Source organism: Pristiophorus japonicus, chromosome 15 (assembly GCF_044704955.1).
Source record: "Pristiophorus japonicus isolate sPriJap1 chromosome 15, sPriJap1.hap1, whole genome shotgun sequence".
In the NCBI taxonomy this organism is placed as follows: domain Eukaryota; kingdom Metazoa; phylum Chordata; class Chondrichthyes; family Pristiophoridae; genus Pristiophorus; species Pristiophorus japonicus.
In genome coordinates, this window is record NC_091991.1 from 9,820,892 (window position 1) to 9,841,408 (window position 20,517).

General features: G+C 47.3%; 2 protein-coding genes across 2 annotated transcripts in view; one reads left to right on the forward strand and one right to left on the reverse strand.

Moving 5' to 3' along the window:
- The first annotated feature begins 1,169 nt into the window (after positions 1-1,169).
- pmch (pro-melanin-concentrating hormone) lies at positions 1,170-4,898 on the forward strand. The gene is made up of 3 exons (XM_070901547.1): positions 1,170-1,382; positions 2,271-2,517; positions 4,855-4,898. The coding sequence occupies exons 1-3, from the start codon at positions 1,170-1,172 to the stop codon at positions 4,896-4,898; spliced, it is 504 nt and encodes a 167-aa protein (XP_070757648.1).
- The window catches only part of parpbp (PARP1 binding protein), a 43,976-nt gene continuing 28,288 nt past the window's right edge, over positions 4,830-20,517 (reverse strand). The window contains exons 6-10 of the mRNA XM_070901546.1: positions 18,286-18,469; positions 15,999-16,180; positions 11,704-11,788; positions 9,025-9,190; positions 4,830-5,601 (exon numbers count right to left, since the gene is read on the reverse strand). Coding sequence (XP_070757647.1) covers positions 5,276-5,601; positions 9,025-9,190; positions 11,704-11,788; positions 15,999-16,180; positions 18,286-18,469 — 943 coding nt within the window. The 3' untranslated portion in view covers positions 4,830-5,275. The remainder of the gene's footprint in view (positions 5,602-9,024; positions 9,191-11,703; positions 11,789-15,998; positions 16,181-18,285; positions 18,470-20,517) is intronic.

Below are 20,517 nucleotides of genomic sequence, written 5' to 3' on the forward strand. Positions count from 1 at the left end.
TTACAGCACAGGTCGTCATTGGCCCGTTGAGCCCGTGTCGGTTCTCTGCAAGAGCACTTCAGCCAGTCCCACTGCCCCATAGCCCTGCACATTTTTTATCCAATTCCCTTTTGAAAGCCACGATTGAGTCTGCCTCCACCACCCTCTCAGGCCGTGCATTCCAGATCCTAACCACTCACTGTGTAAAAAAGTTTTCCCTCATGTCACCTTTGGTTCTTCTGCCAATCACCTTAAATCTGTGACCTCTGGTTCTCGATCCTTCCGCCAATGGGAATAGTTTCTCTCTCTCTACTCTGTCCAGACCCCTCATGATTTTGAACACCTCGATCAAATCTACTCTCACCATTCCCTGCTCCAAGAAGAACAACCCCAGCTTCTCCAGTCTATCCACGTAACTGAAGTCCCTCATCCCTGGAACCATTCTCGTAAATCTTTTCTGCACCCTCTCCAAGGCCTTCACATCCTTCCTAAAGTGCTGGACACAATACTCCATTTGAGGTGGAACCAGTGTTTCATAAAGGTTTGGAATTTTTGATGTATTATTAAACTCGTGCATTCTTCCTTAGATTTCTCATGGATAAAAAGTACTTCTCTGAGACAGGAAAGATTCTGCACTCAAAAATAATCTTTCGGGGATTAGCAAAGCTTCAATATGAAACTCAATTTCTTTGCCTCTTGAGTTTTTATCCAATTTATAAGATTTCATGATCTTGACTTTCCATTGAAGACAAAGGGAAGCGAATGTATTTCCTCAAGGATCCTCTCAAAGCTTGGTATGGTAAATTAGATACGTTAATAAATCGTCCTTTTCGACAAAAGCATAGCCGTCCTTTCTGGCACCTTTCCTCTTTTTATATAGAGAAATAAATCATTAAGACTGCCGCTGTTTTTGACATTAGAAGGGCCGCGATAGAATTAAACCCATTAACATTTGGATTAAAGAAAGTCATCAGATCAGCTCGATGCGATGAATCAGAATTTGCATTACTTTCAGGCGATGACGAATCAAAGCCGTCGGATGGGTTTCTGCAGGAGGTCTATTGACGGATGTTCAAAGATATAAAGGCAGACTTACTCGGTAGCCACCTGCTTCAGACTAGACTTCTCCCCGTCGTCTTGGATCTCTAGGCCTACTTCCTTTGGCTCCCGAGGCAGAACCGAGCGAGAGAATGACCACCTGGGTTTACACCGCTCTCTTCATTTCCGCGCTGTTCTCCGTAGAGTTTTCCATTTCTTCGGCCAAAGCAGTGGGACAGTGGGAAGGCGGCAGGGTGCCGGAGAATGACTTTAACCGAGAGATGTTGGCGAATGTTGGAGGCCAGGCAGAGAGGCCAAGGTCTCCAGGCTCATTCAAGCCCTACCAACTTCTGCAGCTGGACAAAGTAAACCCAAATGTCTTCATTATCACAGTAAGTTAGCTCTTAATGGGTATAACGGAATATTTTATTTTCTTTTAAAAAATCTATTGTTTCAACTTTAGGTTAATTTGTATCATCGGCAGTAGGAACTTTCAAGCTGTCCCCATATCCAGAGGGTTAGTGGGGAAAATCAGCACTCCCTCTCCCCTTGTATGAGGGGTTTTGATAAGAGTAAATAAGGAGAAACTGATTCCTCTGGTCCATGGTGCCTGTGCCGGCTCTGTGAAAGAGCGATCCAATTAGTCCCACTCCCTGGCTTTTTCCCCATAGCCCTGCAAATTTCTTCTTTTCAAGTATTTATTCAATTCCCTTTTGAAAGTTACTATTGAATCTGCTCCCACCGCCCTTTCAGGCAGCACGTTCCCGATCACAACAACTCGCTGCGCCAATTATCTTAAATCCATGTCCACTGTTACTGACCCTCCTGTCAGTGAATACAGTTTCTCTTTATTGACTCAATCAAAACCCTTCATGATTTTGAACACCACTTATCAAATCTCATCTTAATCTTCTCTGCTTTAGGGAGAACAATCCCAGCTTCACCAGTCTTTCCACGTAACTGAAGTCCCTCATCCCTGGTACCATTCTGGTCAAGCTCCTCTTCACCTTCTCTGCTCTAAGGAGAACAGCCCCAGCTTCTCCACGTAACTGAATTCCCTCTCCACCTCTCTCTTCTCCTGTAAGACGCTGCTTGAAACCATCCTCTTTGATCATGCTTTTTGGTCACCTGTCGTAATGTCTTTGGCTTGATGACAACACTCCAGTGAAGAGAGCTTGGGATGTTTAATTAGGTTAAAAACGTTATATATATATCCAAGTTGTTGTAAACATTCATTCTCCTTTTCTATTTAGGATTTAGGTTTTAAGGTGGACCCCAAAACTATTAGACGTCCTTTTAATTCTGCAAGTCAAAGGTTATTCAAAGTACCTTTGAGCTTGGCAGAACCAATGGAAGAGCAGCTGTACTTCTCAGCCAAGCGGACTGACGCAGTTCAAGCATCCAACCAATTGGAAGCGTTTGAGAAGACAGAGGAGGGTAGAGAGGCCAACGATGGAGAAAACGGGGCCACCTTGCCCGTGGGCAAGAGAGATTTTGACAGTAAGTTGTGGGCGCTTGGACATGGCTGTCGAGTTGCAATGTGCAATCTCAGAGGGGCGCTGGGGATGTTCTGGAGTTTGTGGGATGACATTTATTGAGTGGTCCGCGTTTAATATTTGGAATTTTCTTACCTACCCAAGGCTTGTGCTGTAGCCCACTTATGGTTGTTATTTAGTAGTTTTACCTCACCTGTGGCTCACTGGAGTGCTCAGCCTCAGAACATCCCTTTCCTAGACATCTCCCACTGCCCGCAATGGTGAATCTCGGGTACAACCTGCGCTTTACCGCACAATGCAGCTTACACTGACAATGTTACTTAGTGTGTGATGCTGGTAGTCCTGCACCAGAGTCAGAAGATTGTGAGTTTAAGACCCGTGGCTGGAATTGACCAGATAATCTAAGCCGATGGGTCAATGCAGTACCAAGGGAGTGTTCCATTGCCGGAGGTGTCATCTAAAGAACATAAGAAATAGAAGCAGGGGTAAGACATTCAGCTCCTCGAGCCTGCTCCGCCATTCAATAAGATCATGGCTGATCTTCTGCCGCAACCCCACTTTCCCGTCTGTTTCCCATCTCCCTCGATTCCCCTCGAGTCCAAAAAACTATCTGTCTCAGCCTTGAACATACTCAAAGACTGAGTCTCCACAGCTCTCTGAGGCAGAGAATTCCAAAGATTTACCACCCTCTGGGTGAAGAAATTGCTCCTCATCTCAGTCCTAAATGGCCATTCCTTTATCCTGAGACTTGTGCCCCCTGGTTCTAGACTCCCCAGCCAGGGGAAACATCCTCCCTGCATCTACCCTGTCAATCCCCTTCAGTATCTCATATGTTTCAATGTGATCACCTCATTCTTCTAAACTCCAGAGAGTATAGTCCCAATCTACTCAATCTCTCCTCATAGGACAGCCCTCTTTCTGACGAGCGATTAAATCGACGCTCTGCCTACCTGCCCTGGTCACTATATTTTTAGATTAACTGGCCATTCATCACATCCCCACTTGTAGGCTATTGCTGTGTGTAAATTGGTGGCATAACAGCAGCCACTGGAGCTTCAGAGTAACTTATTATAGATGAAGCATGTTGGGACATTTCCGAGATAGATGATAAAAGAATGTGCATTTATATATCTCCTTTCGCGCTCTCAAGACATCCCAAAGCTCTTCACATTAAGAAAAATGCAGCAACCAATCCGTGCCCAGCAAGCTCCCACGACAGGAACAAGATAATAAGCAGCTAAATATTAGCCCAGGAGACCGGGGAGAACTCCCCTGCTCTTCTTCAAAATAGTGACCTTGGGATCTTTAACAGGCACCTCAGAGGGCAGTCGGGGGCCTCGGTTTAACCTCTCATCCGAAAGACGGCACCTCCGACAATGAACATAGGTTCAGGAGGAGGCAATTCAGGTCTTCGAGCCTGCTCGCCATTCAATTAGATCATGGCGGATTGGTATCTCAACTCTATTTACCCGCCCTTGTTCAGTAACCCTTGCCTGTTTTTTTAAAAATCTATCCATCTCCGGTTTGAAATTTCGAACTGACCCCCGACCTCAACAGCTTTTTTTTGGGGGGGGGGGGAAAAAAAGAGTTCCAAATTCCCACCACCCTTTGTGTAAAGAAGTGCTTCCTGACACCACCTCTGAACGGCCTGGCTCTAATTTTAAGGTTGACAGGCAGCCAGATTGACAGACAGGCAGACTGGTAGAGCGGTTGACAGGCAGGCTGGTAACCGGTTGACAGGCAGACTGGTAGAGCGATTGACAGGCAGACTGGTAGACAGACAGACTGGTAGTCCGGTTGACAGACAGACTGGTAGACCAGTTGACAGGCAGACTGGTAGACAGACAGACTGGTAGACCGGTTGACAGACAGACTGGTAGACCGGTTGACAGACAGACTGGTAGACCGGTTGACAGGCAGACTGGTAGACAGACAGACACCCTCCCTCCCCCAGCCACCACCAGAGGGAATAAGTTCTCTCGCTGTCTACCCTATCCTTTAAGCATCTTAAACTTCTCAATTAGATCGCCCCTTAATGTTCTGTACTCAAGGGAATATAAACCTAGTCTATGTCCTCATAATTGAACCCTTTTAGCCCCGGTATCGTTGTGGTGAATCTAAATGCAGTTCCTCTGTACTGCACTGGAGTTATGTGCCTGGATTGTTGTATAATGCTACATCACGATGTTAACCTTGACTCACTGGTTTTATTCTTGCCTCCGAGGCAGAAGAACATGGGTTCAAGTCCCACTCCAGAGACACTGAAAAGATGCACCACATGCTGATGTAGGAGAGTTATAAAACACTTCCATTTAATGATGTCTTATTTTCTATCCCACAGTACTGCGATGCATGCTGGGAAGAGTATACCGTCCTTGTTGGTAAAACTGACCGTCTCATCTTGCCGAAGCTTCGATACCCGTGTCTGATCCGCGACACTCCGTATTCGTCCTGCAAGAGCACGCGTGGGTGAACTAAACTGTACGCTTAGTCTTAATCTGGTTTGTTCTCCATAGTTTTAAACAGTGAAAGTTTTAATGTGAAATTGTTCATTATTGAACTTGTGACAGCCACTGTATTAAAATAAATAAAAATGATGATGAAGAGTCGAACATCCTGTATTCATAACTGCAAGAATATCGCCTGCACACAGCAACCTGAAAAGAAATTCACACAATCTGGTCGCTCACAATCGATGGGTTCAACATTTACAATCGAGAACTTGGACGGATTTGGAAGAAGCAAAAAAAAACGGCACAATGTTAAACTCTAAAGTAATTGGTGAGCTTTGATTGCCCGGCAATTAACTTATTCTTGGCCTTAGTTTTAATGCCCTTTAAAGAGGAGGGCCTTTTCTTTTCCATCTTGCCCCCCAGTGTGACAGAGGTTGCGTCAGTACATTCTGGTGGTTCATTCTCGTCACAGTCCAGATCACCGTCCAAATCCGCCCGCTTCCGCTTCCCGCCACCTTCCCCATTCCCACTTTTCTCATTCCCAGCTTTCCCGAGATCCGTCCGGCGTCCCCGCTGGTTGGTTGCGGATTCCGGCCTCCTTGCGCAGTGGGTTGTCAAACTTGGGCTGGATCTGCCTGGATAAAGTGGGTGGGAGAGAGAAGGGACACTTACATTAAAGGACACGCTGAGCAAATCCCAACTTAAACACAAAAAAAAAAACGGTCCTTTTGGAATATTTTACACTTGCTTCATCTAATCTCCTCAAAACAGTCTAGGCACTTTAAGACAAATATTCATTCACGGGATGTGGGCGTCGTTGGCAAGGCCGGCATTTATTGCCCATCCCCAATTGCCCTCGAGAAGGTGGTGGTGAGCTGCCATTTTAGAGAGCAGTTAAAAGTCAACCACAATTCTGTGGGTCTGTAGTTACAGGGACACCCTCAAAGCCTCCCTGATAAAGTGCAACATCCCCACCGACACCTGGGAGTCCCTGGCCAAAGACCGCTCTAAGTGGAGGAAGTGCATCAGGGAGGGCGCTGAGCACCTAGAGTCTCGTCGCCGAGAGCATGCAGAAATCAAGCGCAGACAACGGAAGGAGCGTGCGGCAAACCAGTCCCACCCACCCTTTCCCTCAACGACTGTCTGTCCCACCTGAAACAGGGACTGTGGTTCTCGTATTGGACTGCTCAGCCACCTAAGGACTCATTTTTAGAATGGCAGCAAGTCTTCCTCGATTCTGAGGGACTGCCTATGATGGTTCTGGAGTCACATATGGCCCAGACTGGGGAAGGACGGTAGATTTCCTTCCCGAAAAGGGCATTAGTGAACCAGTTGGGTTTTTACGACAATCCAGTAATGGTCATCCATTAGTTTTTTATGCCAGATTTATTTAATGAACTGAATTTAAATTCCCCAGCTGCCGTGGTGAGATTTGATCTCAAGTCTCCAGATGATTAGTTCAGGCCTCTGGATTAATGGTCCCGGAACTTAACCACTCTGCTACTTTTCCCCACAAAATTGGGAGGAGTTGAACAAAAGGTTGACACACCATCCCACTGACATCCAAAGTTGACATTTAGTCCACAAATTTTCCCTCCAGTGAAACCTGGCTCTCCAAACACTCGCAAATGATGGACACTTCATAATAGTCCCAAATATCTTATATTTCAATCATACAGCACAGGAAGAGGCCATTCGGTCCATCGTACCTGTACCAGTTCTTTGAAAGAGCGATCCAATCAAGTCCCACGCCCCAGATTTTGCCCATAACCCTGCTCAGTAATTCTCTTCCAGTACATACCCAATTGCCTTTTGACAGATCCAATGCTTCAGATAGTGCGTTCCAGAACTTAACAATTCACTGCGTTAAAACATGTCTCCTCAACTCCCCCTAGTTCTTTTCCCCCCAAGCTCTGAAACTCCCTCCCTAAACCTCTCCGCCTCCTTTACGATGCTCCTTAAAACCTACCTCTGCAAGCAAGCTTGTTCGAATATCTCCTTATGAGGCTCGGAGTCAAATTTTGTCTGATAATGCTCCTGTGAAGCGCCCTGGGATGTTTTACTATGTTAAAGGTGCTATATAAATGCACGTTATATAACCAGTTCTCTGGTTACTGACTCTCCTGCCGGTGGGACCAGTTTCTATACAGCCCTTCGGAGATCTCCCGAGCTAAAGTTCCTCGACCTTTCCTAGAAGTGCATTCCGGGGAGGAATTATTCCCGTGTGAAGACATGCTTCCCAACATCAAGCCTCAACCAGCTTTTCACCGGTCAGTTCCCCGCGTCCCCTTGTTCTGTAGTTTAACCATTCTATTCCACTGTTTTATACACTTCTTGAAGGTGCACTCATCTCCCCGTTAGGCGCTCTCTTGTATCGAGGATGACTTGCTTCCACACCAAAAAGGGATGAGTTCACAACTGTTTCAATGAAGGACCTGATATTCTAGATCCCGAACTACATATTGAAGGGCGGAAGATGCCTGTGCGTGGATTTTTTTAACGTATGGTGGCCGTTGCACACCAGCCACCACACGGGCTCGACAGAGCTAGGTCTTGGTCCAGTGGCAAGGATTAGCCAAGACGACTGGAGACCAACTCTGCTGCACGGACCAAATGCGCACACATATCGCACAGTGTGGGCTGGCTCACGCTGCCCCTGGGCCCTCGCCTGCTTCTGGGCCCGGAACTCACACCTCTCCTGGGCCCCGATCACGTCCCTCTACAACCTCTCACAACTCCTTCGCCCCGATCTCGCTGCTCCTGCTGTATCTGCCCACTCTCCAATCAGCGACCAGGACCTTGATGATGTCACTCTTCGCTGCCGTCACCCTCCTGCACCAGTTCGCGCTGCTCGCTGAAGTAGTATGCCTCCACACTGCTCTCGGGGCCGCTCACCTAAAAGGAGCATCTAGTGGACATGGTCTCCAACTACACTAACAGTTCATCGAACTTACAGCACAGAAGGGGGCCATTCGGCCCATCGTGTCCGTGCCGGCTCAATGAAAGAGCGACCGTGCTCAGCCCCATATCCCCACTTTTTGTCGGTAACTCCAACTTCCTCATCCTCAAGTACCGGTCTAACTCTCTTAACATTATTGATGGAACCAGCTTCCACCACCTTCTCAGGTCGAGCATTCCTGATCCTGGAAAATCCTGACATAGCAAAACTAACTGTGAAGTGTTGGTGGGGCCAGTTACAATGTTAAATGTTGACGGAAAAGTGTGACAACAGGAAGCAATGCTTGCGGACAGGAAGTTTTTTACCTTGTGAAAGATTACTAACGACTTAAGAAATAGAAGCAGGAGTCGGCCATTCGGCCCCTCGAGCCTGCTCCGCCATTCAGTAAGATCATGGCTGATCTTCGACCTCAACTCCACTTTCTCGCCCGATCCCCATATCCCTTCATTCCCCTAGAGTCCAAAAATCTCTCGATCTGAGCCTTGAATATACTCCATGATTCAGCATTCACGGCCCTCTGGGACGGAGAATTCCAAAGATTCACCACCCTCTAAGTGAAGACATTCCTCCTCATCTCAGTCCTAAATGGCCAACCCCTTACCCGGAGACTGTGATACTTGGTTCTAGACTCTCCCGCCAAGAATAGACAGATTTGTGTTGACAACACCACATCTCTACAGCCAGACACGAGACTCCCAAAGCAAGCGCTCTACTCGGAACTCCTTCACAGCAAACGAGCCAAAGGTGGGCAGAGGAAACGTTACAAGGACACCCTCAAAGCCTCCCTGATAAAGTGCGCCATCCCCACTGACACCTGGGAGTCCCTGGCCAAAGACCGCCCTAAGTGGAGGAAGTGCATCCGGGGGGGCGCTGAACACCTCGTCGCCGAGAGCGTGCAGAAATCAAGCGCAGGCAGCGGAAAGAGCGTGTGGCAAACCGTACCTCCCACCCACTCTTTCCCTCAACCACTGTCTGTCCCACCTGTGACAGGGACTGTGGTTCTCATATTGGACTGTTCAGCCACCTAAGGACTCATTTTAAGAGTGGAAGCAAGTCTTCCTCGATTCCGAGAGACTGCCCAAGATGATGATCCCTTTACCTTCAGTGGGTACATCATCACAAAAGATGTTTGGAACGCGTTTTGGCCCGGGCTGTAGACGTGTTGGAGCGTGGCTGAGGCAGGGGTAGTTCGGAGATGTGCCGTTTGTGACAGAATCCTCTCTGTATGTGCAAGAGAACTGTGACTTGATTGAAGTATGCTTCACCTGGGAAAACAGATATCAAAATAAAATCCCATCAGTGGCGCTAAGCACACAAGAACATAAGAAACAGGAGCAAGAGTCGGCCATTCGGCCCCTCGAGCCTGCTCCGCCATTCAATAAGATCATCGCTGACCATCGACCTCAATTCCACCTTCTAACCCGATCCCCATATCCCTGGAATCCAAAAATCTACTGATCTCAGTCTTAAATATACTCAACGACTGAGCCTCCACAGCTCTCTGGGGCAGAGAATTCCAAAGATTCACCACCCTCTGAGTGAAGAAATTTCTCCTCATCCCAGTCCTAAATGGCCGACTCCTTATCCTGAGACTGTGACCCCTGGTTCTAGTTTCCAGCCAGGAGGAAGCATCCTCTCAGCATCTACCCTGTCAATCCCCCTCAATTAGATCACCTCATTCTTCTAAACTTCAGAGTTATAGGCTCAATCTACTCAATCTTTCCTCAGAGGACAACCCTATCATCCCAGGGATCTATCTAGTGAACCTTTGTTGCACCACCTCCAAGGCAAGTATATCCTTCCTCAGATAAGGAGACCCAAACTGTGTGCAGTACTCCAGGTGTGGTCTCACCAAGGCCCTGTACAATTATAGCAAGACTTCCTTACTCATATACTCCAACCCCCTGCAATAAAGGCCAACATGCCATTTCCCTTCCTTATTGCTAGCTGTACCTGCACGCTAGCTTTGTGTTTCCTGTATGAGGGCATCTAAATCTCTTTGAACATCAACATTTAATAGTTTCTCACCATTTAAAAAATAAATATAGCAGATATGCCTCAACATAAAATGGTTTAAAACTATTTGAGAACAATACAAATTAAATCCTGTGTGTACTGGGGAGCTGTAGCAGGATAGAAATTATACGATTGGTGCGGTTTCATAGGAATACTCGCCTGTACCCACTCGAGGTTTTAATAACAGACGCTTCACCAGTTTACAATAAACCAGTTGACCCCCTGTAGCATTCCCCATGGGTTATCAACTCCAAGTGTAGTCAGGCCTTGGCTGGAGACCACAGTTAGAGCACTGTGTGCAGTATTGGGCCTCACCCTATCAGACGGATATTGACGCTTTAGACAGGGTGCTGAACAAATGCATTGGGATGCTGCCTAGTAAGAGGAAATAAATATGAAGACAGACTTGAAAAATTGGGCATTTTTTCCGTTGGTAAAAGAGTTGCTGGACAATTGACCTAAAACTATTAAAATTCTCTTCTCTCCGTACGCACAGGATCAACAAACTGCCCCAGATTTACTTGTACCTTCTTCGAAAAAGAAAGAGACATGTATCAGTGAACTTTGAGATTAATGTCTACAGTAGTGCACAGTCGGACTTCACAGTAGGAGAGCTTAACATTCCCTCAACAACTTGTATTTATATAGCGCCTTTAACATAGTGAAACGTCCCAAGGTGCTTCACAGGCGTATTATGAAATTAAAAAATTTGACATCAAACCGCACAAGTAGAAATTAGGGCAGGTTACCAAAAGCTCGGTCAACGACGTAGGTTTTAAGGAGTGTCTTGATGGAAGAAAGAGAGGTAGAGAGGCGGAGAGGTTTAGGGAGGGAGTTCCTGAGCTTGGGGCCCATGCAGCAGAAGGCACGGCCACTGATGGTTGAGGCGTTGCTTAACCGGAAGCCAATGTAGGTCAGCCTGTAGAGGGGTGATGGATGCCTCAATACCTTTCCTGTGGAGGCCCCGACCTGCGTGAGAACACTAGCGGCAGGTCGGGGCCATAAAAGGAGCGGCGAGCGGCCTCGGGAGGAGCGTGGAGGCGTACTACTTCAGGGAGCAGCGCGAGCTAGTGCAGGAGAGCAATGGCAGCGAAGAGTGACGTCATCAAGGTCCAGGTTGCTGATTGGAGCGTGGGCAGGTACAGCAGGAGCGGCGAGGTCGGGGCGAAGGAGCAGCGAGAGACTGTAGAGGGACGTGATCAGGACCTGGAAGAGGCGTGAGAGTTCGGGGCCAGAGGAGGCGAGGGCCCAGGGGCAGCACGGGCCAGCCCACACTGTGATATGTGCGTGCACTAGGCCCGTGCAGCAGAGCAGGTCTCCAGTCGTCTTGGGTAATCCTTGACACTGGACCGAGACCTAGCCTCTGTCAAGCCCGTGTGGTGGCTGGTGTGCAACGGCCACCACACGTTAAAAGAATCCACACACAGGCATCTTCCACCCTTCATGATTTAGTTCTGGATCTGGAATATCAGGTCCTTCATTGAAACACCTGTGAACTCATCCCTTTTTGGCTTGGAAGCAAGTCATCCTCGATTCGAGGGACTGCCTACGATGATGATGATGATGATGGGTGAGCAGGACTTAGTGCAAGTTAGGACATGGGGCAGCCGAGTTTTGGATCATCGCTAGTTTATGTAGGGTAGAATGTGGGAGGCCAGCCAGGAGTGCGTTGGAGTAGTCAAGTCTAGGAATAACAAAGGCATGGACGAGGCAATGACAATCGAACCCAACACTCCCTCAACACAGTAAAACATAACATTACCTTAGCGAGGTTTCCTTCCCGGATTTGGTTTTCAATGCGGTGTCGCAAGGGCTTTGGAGATAAACCACTTGATTGCTTTGGAGATCTGGAATTAAAATGATTTGAAAGATTTAACTTCAGCAGGTTAGCTCGGTGGCACTGTGCGTTGGGGGTACACTGTGCGGTCTGTCACTGTACGGAGGTCACTATACGGAGGTACTAACTCTCGCTCGGCTGCATTGTAATGGGTGAGGCTCAATGGGCCGTTTCCTCATGGAACAATTGGCTTGGAGAGGAAAGGTCAAAGGCTAAATCATGGCAGAGTTTCTCGAGTGTCCGTCTTAACGTTCCCCCCACCCAACTCAACATGCATTGTGCAGGAGATCGGACTCAATAAAAGCATTCGAAGCAAAAACTGTGCCAGCATTTAAGGGACAATCTTACAAACGTGCACTACAACAAAAACTTGCATTTATGTAGTGCCATTAACGTAGCAAGCTGTCCCAAGGTGCTTCACAGGAGTGTAAATCTGCCAGAAAGTAACAGAGCCAAAGGAAATGATATTAGGACAGGTGACCAACAGCTTGGTCAAAGAGGTCGGTTTTAAAGGAGAAGCGAGGGGGAGAGACAGTTCCAGAGCTTAGGACCCAGGCAGCTGAAGGCACGGCCACCAATGGTGGAGCGACGGAAGTGCGGGACGCGCAAGATGTCAAAGTTGAAGGAGCGCAGAGATCTTGGTGGGTTGTGGGGCTGGAGGAGATTGCAGAGATAGGGAGGGGAGAGGGCTATGGAAGGATTTGAAAACAAGGATGAGAATTGTAAAAAAAAAACGAGGCATTATTGGACCGGGAGCCAATGTGGGTCAGTGAGCACAGGGGGTGATGGGTGAGCGGGACTCGGTGCGAGTTAGGACACGCGCAGCTGTTTTGGATGAGCTCAAATTGACGGAGGGTGCCAGGTGGGAGGCTGAGCAGGAGTGTGGTGGAATAGTCGAGCCTAACGGTAACAAAGGCATAGACAACTTCAGTTGAATAGCTAGCTCAGGCGATGAGCTGAATGGATCTTTCTGTGATGCAAGTTCGATGAAATTCCTGAATAAACCAAGTATTTTCACCTGGTATGTCCATTGTTCTCAATGAAACGGCAACCACGCCATGCCCCAACACAGAATCGGTTTTCTTCACAAGCCACCCAGTCTAATTCTGTTCACTCCCAATATCCTTTAATATTCCTCCCTTTCAAACAAAAATACTTATGCACCGTTTCAAAAACGAGCAGAAAATTCCATATTCCAAGTGCTTTCTGTGCAAACAAGTCAAAGAGAAACCTTGCACCTGCTGCAAAGCCTCATCCAGTGCGTATGCTAAAGCCGACTATAAGAACATAAGAAATAGGAGCAGGAGTAGGCCATACGGCCCCTCGAGCCTGCTCCGACATTCAATAAGATCATGGCTGATCTGATCATGGACTCAGGTCCACTTCCCTGCCCGCTCCCCATAACCCATTATTCCCTTATCGGTTAAGAAACTGTCCATCTCTGTCTTAAACTTATTCAATGTCCCAGCTTCCACAACTCTGAGGCAGCGAATTCCACAGATTTACATCCCTGAGAGGAAATTTCTCCTCATCTCAGTTTTAAATGGGCAGCCCCCTATTCTAAAATTATGCCCCCTAGTTCTAGTCTCCCCCATCAGTGGAGACATCCTCTCTGCATCCACCTTGTCAAGCCCCCTCATAATCTTATACGCTTCGATAAGATCGCCTCTCATTCTTCTGAACTCCATTGAGTAGAGGCCCAACCTACTCAACCTTTCCTCATAAGTCAACCCCCTCACCCCCAGAATCAACCTAGTGAACCTTCTCTGAACTGACCCCAAAGCAAGTATATCCTTTCATAAATATGGAAACTAAAACTGCACGCAGTATTCCAGGTGTGGCCTCACCAATACCCTATATAGCTGTAGCAAGACTTCCCTGCTTTTATACTCCATCCCCTTTGCAATAAAGGCCAAGATACCATTGGCCTTCCTGATCACTTGCTGTACCTGCATACTATCCTTTTGTGTTTCATGCACAAGTACCTCCAGGTCCTGTTGTACTGCGGCACTTTGCAATCTTTCTCCATTTAAATAATAACTTGCTCTTTGAGTTTTTTCTGCCAAAGTGCATGACCTCACACTTTCCAACATTATACTCCATCTGCCAAATTTTTGCCCACTCACTTAGCCTGTCTATGTCCTTTTGCAGATTTTGTGTCCTCCTCACACATTGCTTTTCCTCCCATCTTTGTATCGTCAGCAAACTTGGCTACGTTACTCAGTCCCTGTGGCACCCCACTAGTTACTGGTTACCAACCAGAGATTGAACGATTTATCCCTACTCTGCATTCTCTGTTAGTTAGCCAGTCCTCTATCCATGCTAATATATTACCCCCAAACCCGTCAATTTTTATCTTGTGCAGTAACCTTTTATGTGGCACCTTGTCAAATGCCTTCTGGAAGTCCAAATACACCACATCCACTGATTCCCCTTTATTCACTCTGTTCCTTACATCCTCAAAGAATTCCAGCAAATTTGTCAAACATGACTTCCCCTTCATAAATCCATGCTGACTCTGCCTGACCGAATTTTGCTTTTCCAAATGTCCTGCTACTGCTTCTTTAATAATGGACTCCAACATTTTCCCAACTACAGATGTTAGGCTAACTGGTCTATAGTTTCCTGCTTTTGTCTGCCTTTTTAAAATAGGGGCGTTATATTTGCAGTTTTCCAATCTGCTGGGACCTCCCCAGAATCCAGGGAATTTTGGTAAATTACAACCAATGCATCCACAATCCCTGCCGCTACTTCTCTTAAGACCCTAGGATGCAAGCCATCAGGTCCAGGGGATTAATCTGCCTTTAGTCCCATTATCTTACTGAGTACCACCTCCTTAGAGACAGGAACTAGGGGGCATAATCTTAGAATAAGGGGCCATCCATTTAAAACTGAGATGAGGAGGAAGTTCCTCCCCCCCTATAGCCTAGACTATCCACTGTTGAAATATTGTTAGTGTCCTCTACCGTAAAGACCGATACAAAATATTTGTTCAGAGTTTCTGCCATCTCCATGTTCCCCATTACTAATTCCCCGGTCTCGTCCGCTAAAGAGACCAACATTTACTTTAGCCACTCTTTTTCTTTTTATATACCTATAGAAACTCTTGCTGTTTTTATATTTTGTGCTAGTTTACTTTTTCATAGTCTATCTTCCCTTTCTTAATCATTTTTTTAGGCCTAGTCTACTCAATCTCTCCTCATACGATAATCCCCCCATTCCAGGAATCAGTCTGGTGAACCTTCATTGCACTCCCTCTATGGCAACTATATCCTTCCTTTAGTTAAGGAGACCAAAACTGTGCATAATACTCCAAGTGTGGTCTCACAAGGGCCTATGTAATTGCAGCAAGACATTTTTACTCTTGTACTCAAATCCTCTTGTAATAAAAGCCAACATACCATTTGCTTTCTTAATTGCTTGCTGTACCTGCATGTTAACTTTGTGATTTGTGTACAAGGACACCCAGGTCCCTCTGAACACCAACATTTCCCAATCTCTCACCATTTCAAATATACTTTACTTTTCTATTTTTCCTACCAAAGTAGATAACCACATTTCTCCACATTATATTGTATTTCTCATGTTTTTGCCCACTCACTTAGCCTGTCTATATCCCCTTGATGCCTCTTTGCATCCTCCTCACAACCTACATTCTGATAGCTTTGTATTATAAGCAAACTTGGATATACAGTATTACATTTGGTTCCCTCATCCAAATCATTGATATGGATTGTAAATAACTGAGGCCCAAGCACCGATCCTTGCGGCACCTCACTAGTTACAGCCTGTCAACCTGAAAATGACCCGTTTATTCGTACTCTCTGTTTTCCATCCGTTAACCAATCCTCAATCCACACTAGTATATTACCTCCAATCCCATGAGCCTGAATTTTATTTAATAATCTCGTGTGGCACCTTTTCGAATGCCTTCTGAAAATCCAAATACACCACATCTGCTGGTTGCCCCCTTATCTATTCTGCTAGTTACAATCCCAAAAAACTCGTCAGACATGATTTCCCTTTCATAAATCCATGTTGACGCTGCCCAATCTTATTACTTCCTAAATGCCCTGTTACCATGTCCTTAATAATAGATTCTAGCACTTTTCCTGCGACAGATGCCTGGCTAACTGGTCTGTAGTGACCCGTTTTCTCTCTCCCTCATTTCTTAAATAGCGAGGTTACACTGAAAGAGATTATAATATTCCACTCCCTACCGGAACAGGGTTAGCATACACGGTATTCCCAGGATGGCTCCGTTCTGCTCCGCTCCATACAGCAGCTTCGCCTTGCCGTTGCTGGGTGGGGTCGCTGCTTCTTCATCGAGCAGGGCGAAGAAAGCTTTCACCGTGCTCCGACCACCATATGCCGTGGCATGGTTGATCGCATAAATCTTCGGCTAACAATTGAAAAAAAAAAACAAAGTCTTCATCACAGGAAACTGCACCGAGGGAGGGCCGCGCTGTCGGAGGGGCGGTACCGAGGGAGGGCCGCGCTGTCGGAGGGGCGGTACCGAGGGAGGGCCGCGCTGTCGGAGGGGCGCGACCGAGGGAGGGCCGCGCTGTCGGAGGGGCGCGACCGAGGGAGGGCCGCGCTGTCGGAGGGGCGGTACTGAGGGAGGGCCGCGCTGTCGGAGGGGCGGTACCGAGGGAGGGCCGCGCTGTCGGAGGGGCGGTACCGAGGGAGGGCCGCGCTGTCGGAGGGGCGGTACCGAGGGAGGGCCGCGCTGTCGGAGGGGCGCGACCGAGGGAGGGCCGCGCTGTCTTTCAGATGAGACGTTAAACCGAGGCCCATCAGGTGGACATAAAAGATCCCACGGAACTATTTTGAAGAAGAGCAGGGGAGTTATCCCCGGTGTCCTGGGGCCAATATTTATCCCTCAATCAACATAATAAAAACAGATGATCTGGCCATTATCACATTGCTGTTTTGGGGAGCTTGCAGTGAGCAAATTGGCAGGCACGTTTCCTACATTATAACAGTGACTGAACTTCAAAAGAACTTCATTGGCTGTAAAGCACTTTGGGACGAAGAAGCAAGGTTGTGAAAGTTGCCAGTTGTTTAGTTTCGGTGAGGCAATGCACGGTGTCCGGCCACTGTGTCCTTTGCCGCCGGGGAGATAAATGACCCAACCAGACATGGCTTCTGGAAGGCATAGATTGAAGCGATTCTCTGGCTGTTCCTTTAGGGGTTAATCTTAACCCAACGCACCCGGCAGCAAACCGATAGGATTGGGTCGACTGTTGGCTTTACGCTCTATTTAACCCTGTCTGTGTCTCTCTCTCTCCCTCCCTCCCTTCATTTAGGTGTCCCCGTACAGGAACCGCAGAAAGCCAGCATGCAGGAAGGCAAGTGGCATGTTGGCCTCGATTGCAAGGGGGTTAGAGCATAAGGGTAAGGAAGTCTGGCTACAATTGTACAGGGCCTTGGGGAGACCACACCTGGAGTACTACGCACAGTTTTGGTCTCCTTATCTGAGGAAGGATATACTTGCCTTGGAGGTGGTGAAACAAATGTTCACTAGATTGATCCCTGGTATGAGAGGGTGTTGTCCTATGAGGAGAGATTGAGCAGATTGGGCCTATGGAGTTTAGAAGAATGAGAGGTGATCTCATTGAAATGTACAAGATTGAGGGGGATTGACAGGGTAGATGCTGAGAGGTTGTTCCCCCCTGGCTGGAGTATCTAGAACTAGGGGGCACAGTCTCAGGATAAGGGGTCGGCCATTTAAGACTGAGTTGAGGAGGAACTTCTTTACTCAGAGGGTTGTAAATCTTTGGAATTCTCTACCCCAGAGGGCTGTGGAGGCTCAGTCTCTGAATATATTCAAGGCAGAGATAGATTTTTGGACTCTCGGGGAATCAAGGGATACTGGGATCGGGTGGGAAAGTGGAGTGGAGGTAGAAGATCAGTCATGATCTCATTGAATGGCGGAGCAGGCTCGAGGGGCCGAATGGCTGACTCCTGCTCCTAATTCCTACATGTTTACACCGTCGCCTGATTAACCTTTCTGCTGACTGCAATTAAATCCAATCAGAATTTCGGTGGGGGGGGGGTTAGATTACAATGAACCCAAGCACCTCGGGTTCTTTCGCAATCTTCAACTGTACAGAATTACCATTGACAATGCAAAAAAAACTTTAAAAAGTAACAAAACAGAAATCAGCTTGGAACTCAATGCAAGGGTTTTAAAACTTAAAATAATTTTGTGTAAGTAAGTGAAAGCGAGAACGTTTTTCCGGCAGCGGGGTATCCAGTTGAGAATTTGAAAGTCACTAATACCAGTTATATATAGAATGCGAGCTTTTGCTAATTAACTTTAAAGATCTTTTCAAGTCAGTTGAACTCATCCTTTGTTGCATAAATACATTAGTGGCGCAGCCAGCCTTTGGTCTAATCAGGGGATTAGCTGGAATCCCCGGTGTCTGTGGGCTGTATTAAAGAAATGGTGTCATGGTGATCTGCAGTGAAGCCGCAGGAGACTGGGCAGGAAAGAGCCGCTACCCGCGCGGGACTGATGCTGGCCGTCGTTTCATCCGCGGCTTCGCGCCGACAGCTGACCACGTTACTAATCCTCGCCGTAAGCTCCTGCGTCATCTCCTCCGCAGCCAGGGAGAGTGGACTCTCGCTGCTCCGACCTTTCAACAGCTGCCTTTTGATGGTGGACAGGATCTGACTCCCGGCGGCACTGCAAACAAGGACAAAAAGACAGTCATCCCCTCGATCGCTTGTCCTCATCGCCGGCCTCCGTCCGTGAAGGTTCCTCTGCACTCTGCAGCTTTCCGCATTCCCCCGTCGTTCGGAGAGAGCGCAGAGAGCAGCCTTCATCCCCGCAATCTTCCCTTTAACTTTCTTTTGGGCGAGCGGTCCCTTTAAGGGGCTCCGCAGCCCGTTCGATATACCGCACACGCATTTAAGGACCAATGAGCCAGTCCCGAGGCCACGCACCTTAAAGGCAACATTAATTCCCTGGAATATAGAAGGCGAAGCGATGATTTGATTGAGGTTTATCAGGATTTTGAAAGGAATTGATAAGGTAGATAGAGAGACATTTTTCTGCTCTGGGAGCCTAGGACAAGGGGCGTAACCTTATTATCAGAGCCCGGACATTCTGATAAGTTAGGAAACACTTCTTCGCATCTACCACAAAGGGTGGTAGATGTGTGGAACTCTCCCCCACAAAAAGCTGTAGAAGCGAGGTCAATTAATAATTTGAAATCGGAGACCAATAGATTTTTGCTAGATAAAAGATATAAAGTGATATGGAGCCACGGCAGGTGGAGGGAGTTATGAGCTCACGGCTGATCCTAAGAACATAAGAAATAGGAGCAGGAGATAGGCCATACAGCCCCTCAAGCCTGCTCCATCATTAAATAAGATCATGGCTGGTCCGATCATGGACTCAGCTCCACTTCCCTGCCCGCTCACCCCAACCCCTTATCCCATTATCGTTTAAGAAATTGTCTATTTCTGTCTTAAGTTTATTCAATATCCCAGCTTCCACAGCTCTCTGAGGCAGTGAATTCCAGATTTACAACCCTCAGAAGAAATTCCTCCTCATCTCAGTTTTAAAAGAAGAGTTAAACTAATATGGCAGGGGGATGGGAACCAATGCAGGGAGACAGAGGGAAACAAAATGGAGACAAAAGCAAAAGACAGAAAGGAGATGAGTAAAAGTAGAGGGCAGAGAAACCCAAGGCAAAAAGCAAAAAGGGCCACTGTACAGCAAAATTCTAAAGGGTCAAAGTGTAATAAAAAGGCAAGCCTGAAAGCTTGGTGCCTCAATGCAAGGAGTATTCGGAACCCAGGAGAGGGCTCTGAGCTAGTTAGAGTGGGTGAGAGCTCAGATGAACAGGACCCCCAAGAAAGAATGAAAAAGGCAGGAGGCAACAGAGCAGAGTAGCACTGGGGTAAGTGTAAACCACAAGGTGATAGGAAGGGACAATATGTATGAATATAAAGGGGCTGCAGGAGGGGTCAAAACTAAAAATCATGGTTTAAAAACTAGTATTAAAACACTCTACCTAAACGCACGCAGCATTCGAAAAAAAGCAAATGAGTTGACGGAACAAATCACTACAAATGGGTATGATTTGGTGCCCATTACAGAAACGTGGTTGCAGGGTGGCCTAGACTGGGAATTAAACATACAGGGTATCTGACAATTCGGAAAGATAGATAAGAAGGGAAAGGAGGTGGGGTAGCTCTGTTAATAAAGGATGATATCAGGGCAGTTGTGAGAGACGATATTGGCTCTAATGAACAAAATGTTGAATCTATGGGGCCAAGTTTCGGCTGGAGTTGCTCCTGTTTTTTTGGAGCAACTGGTTTAGAATGGAATATCTTAGAAATTGCAATTCTCAGCATTTAGTTTGCTCCAGTTCTAGTCAGTTAGAACAATTTCAGTTTGGACCAGATTTTTTTTGGGGAGGGGAGGAAGGAGAGAGGAGAGAGAGAGAGAGGGAGGAGGAAGGAGAGAGGAGAGAGAGAGAGAGAGAGAGAGAGAGGGAGGGAGGAGAAGGAGAGAGAGAGAGAGAGAGAGAGAGAGGGAGGGAGGGAAGGAGAGAGGAGAGAGAGAGAGAGAGAGAGAGAGAGGGAGGGAGGAAGGAGAGAGGAGAGAGAGAGAGAGAGAGAGAGAGAGGGAGGGAGGAAGGAGAGAGGAGAGAGAGAGAGAGAGAGAGAGAGAGGGAGGGAGGAAGGAGAGAGGAGAGAGAGAGAGAGAGGGAGGGAGGAAGG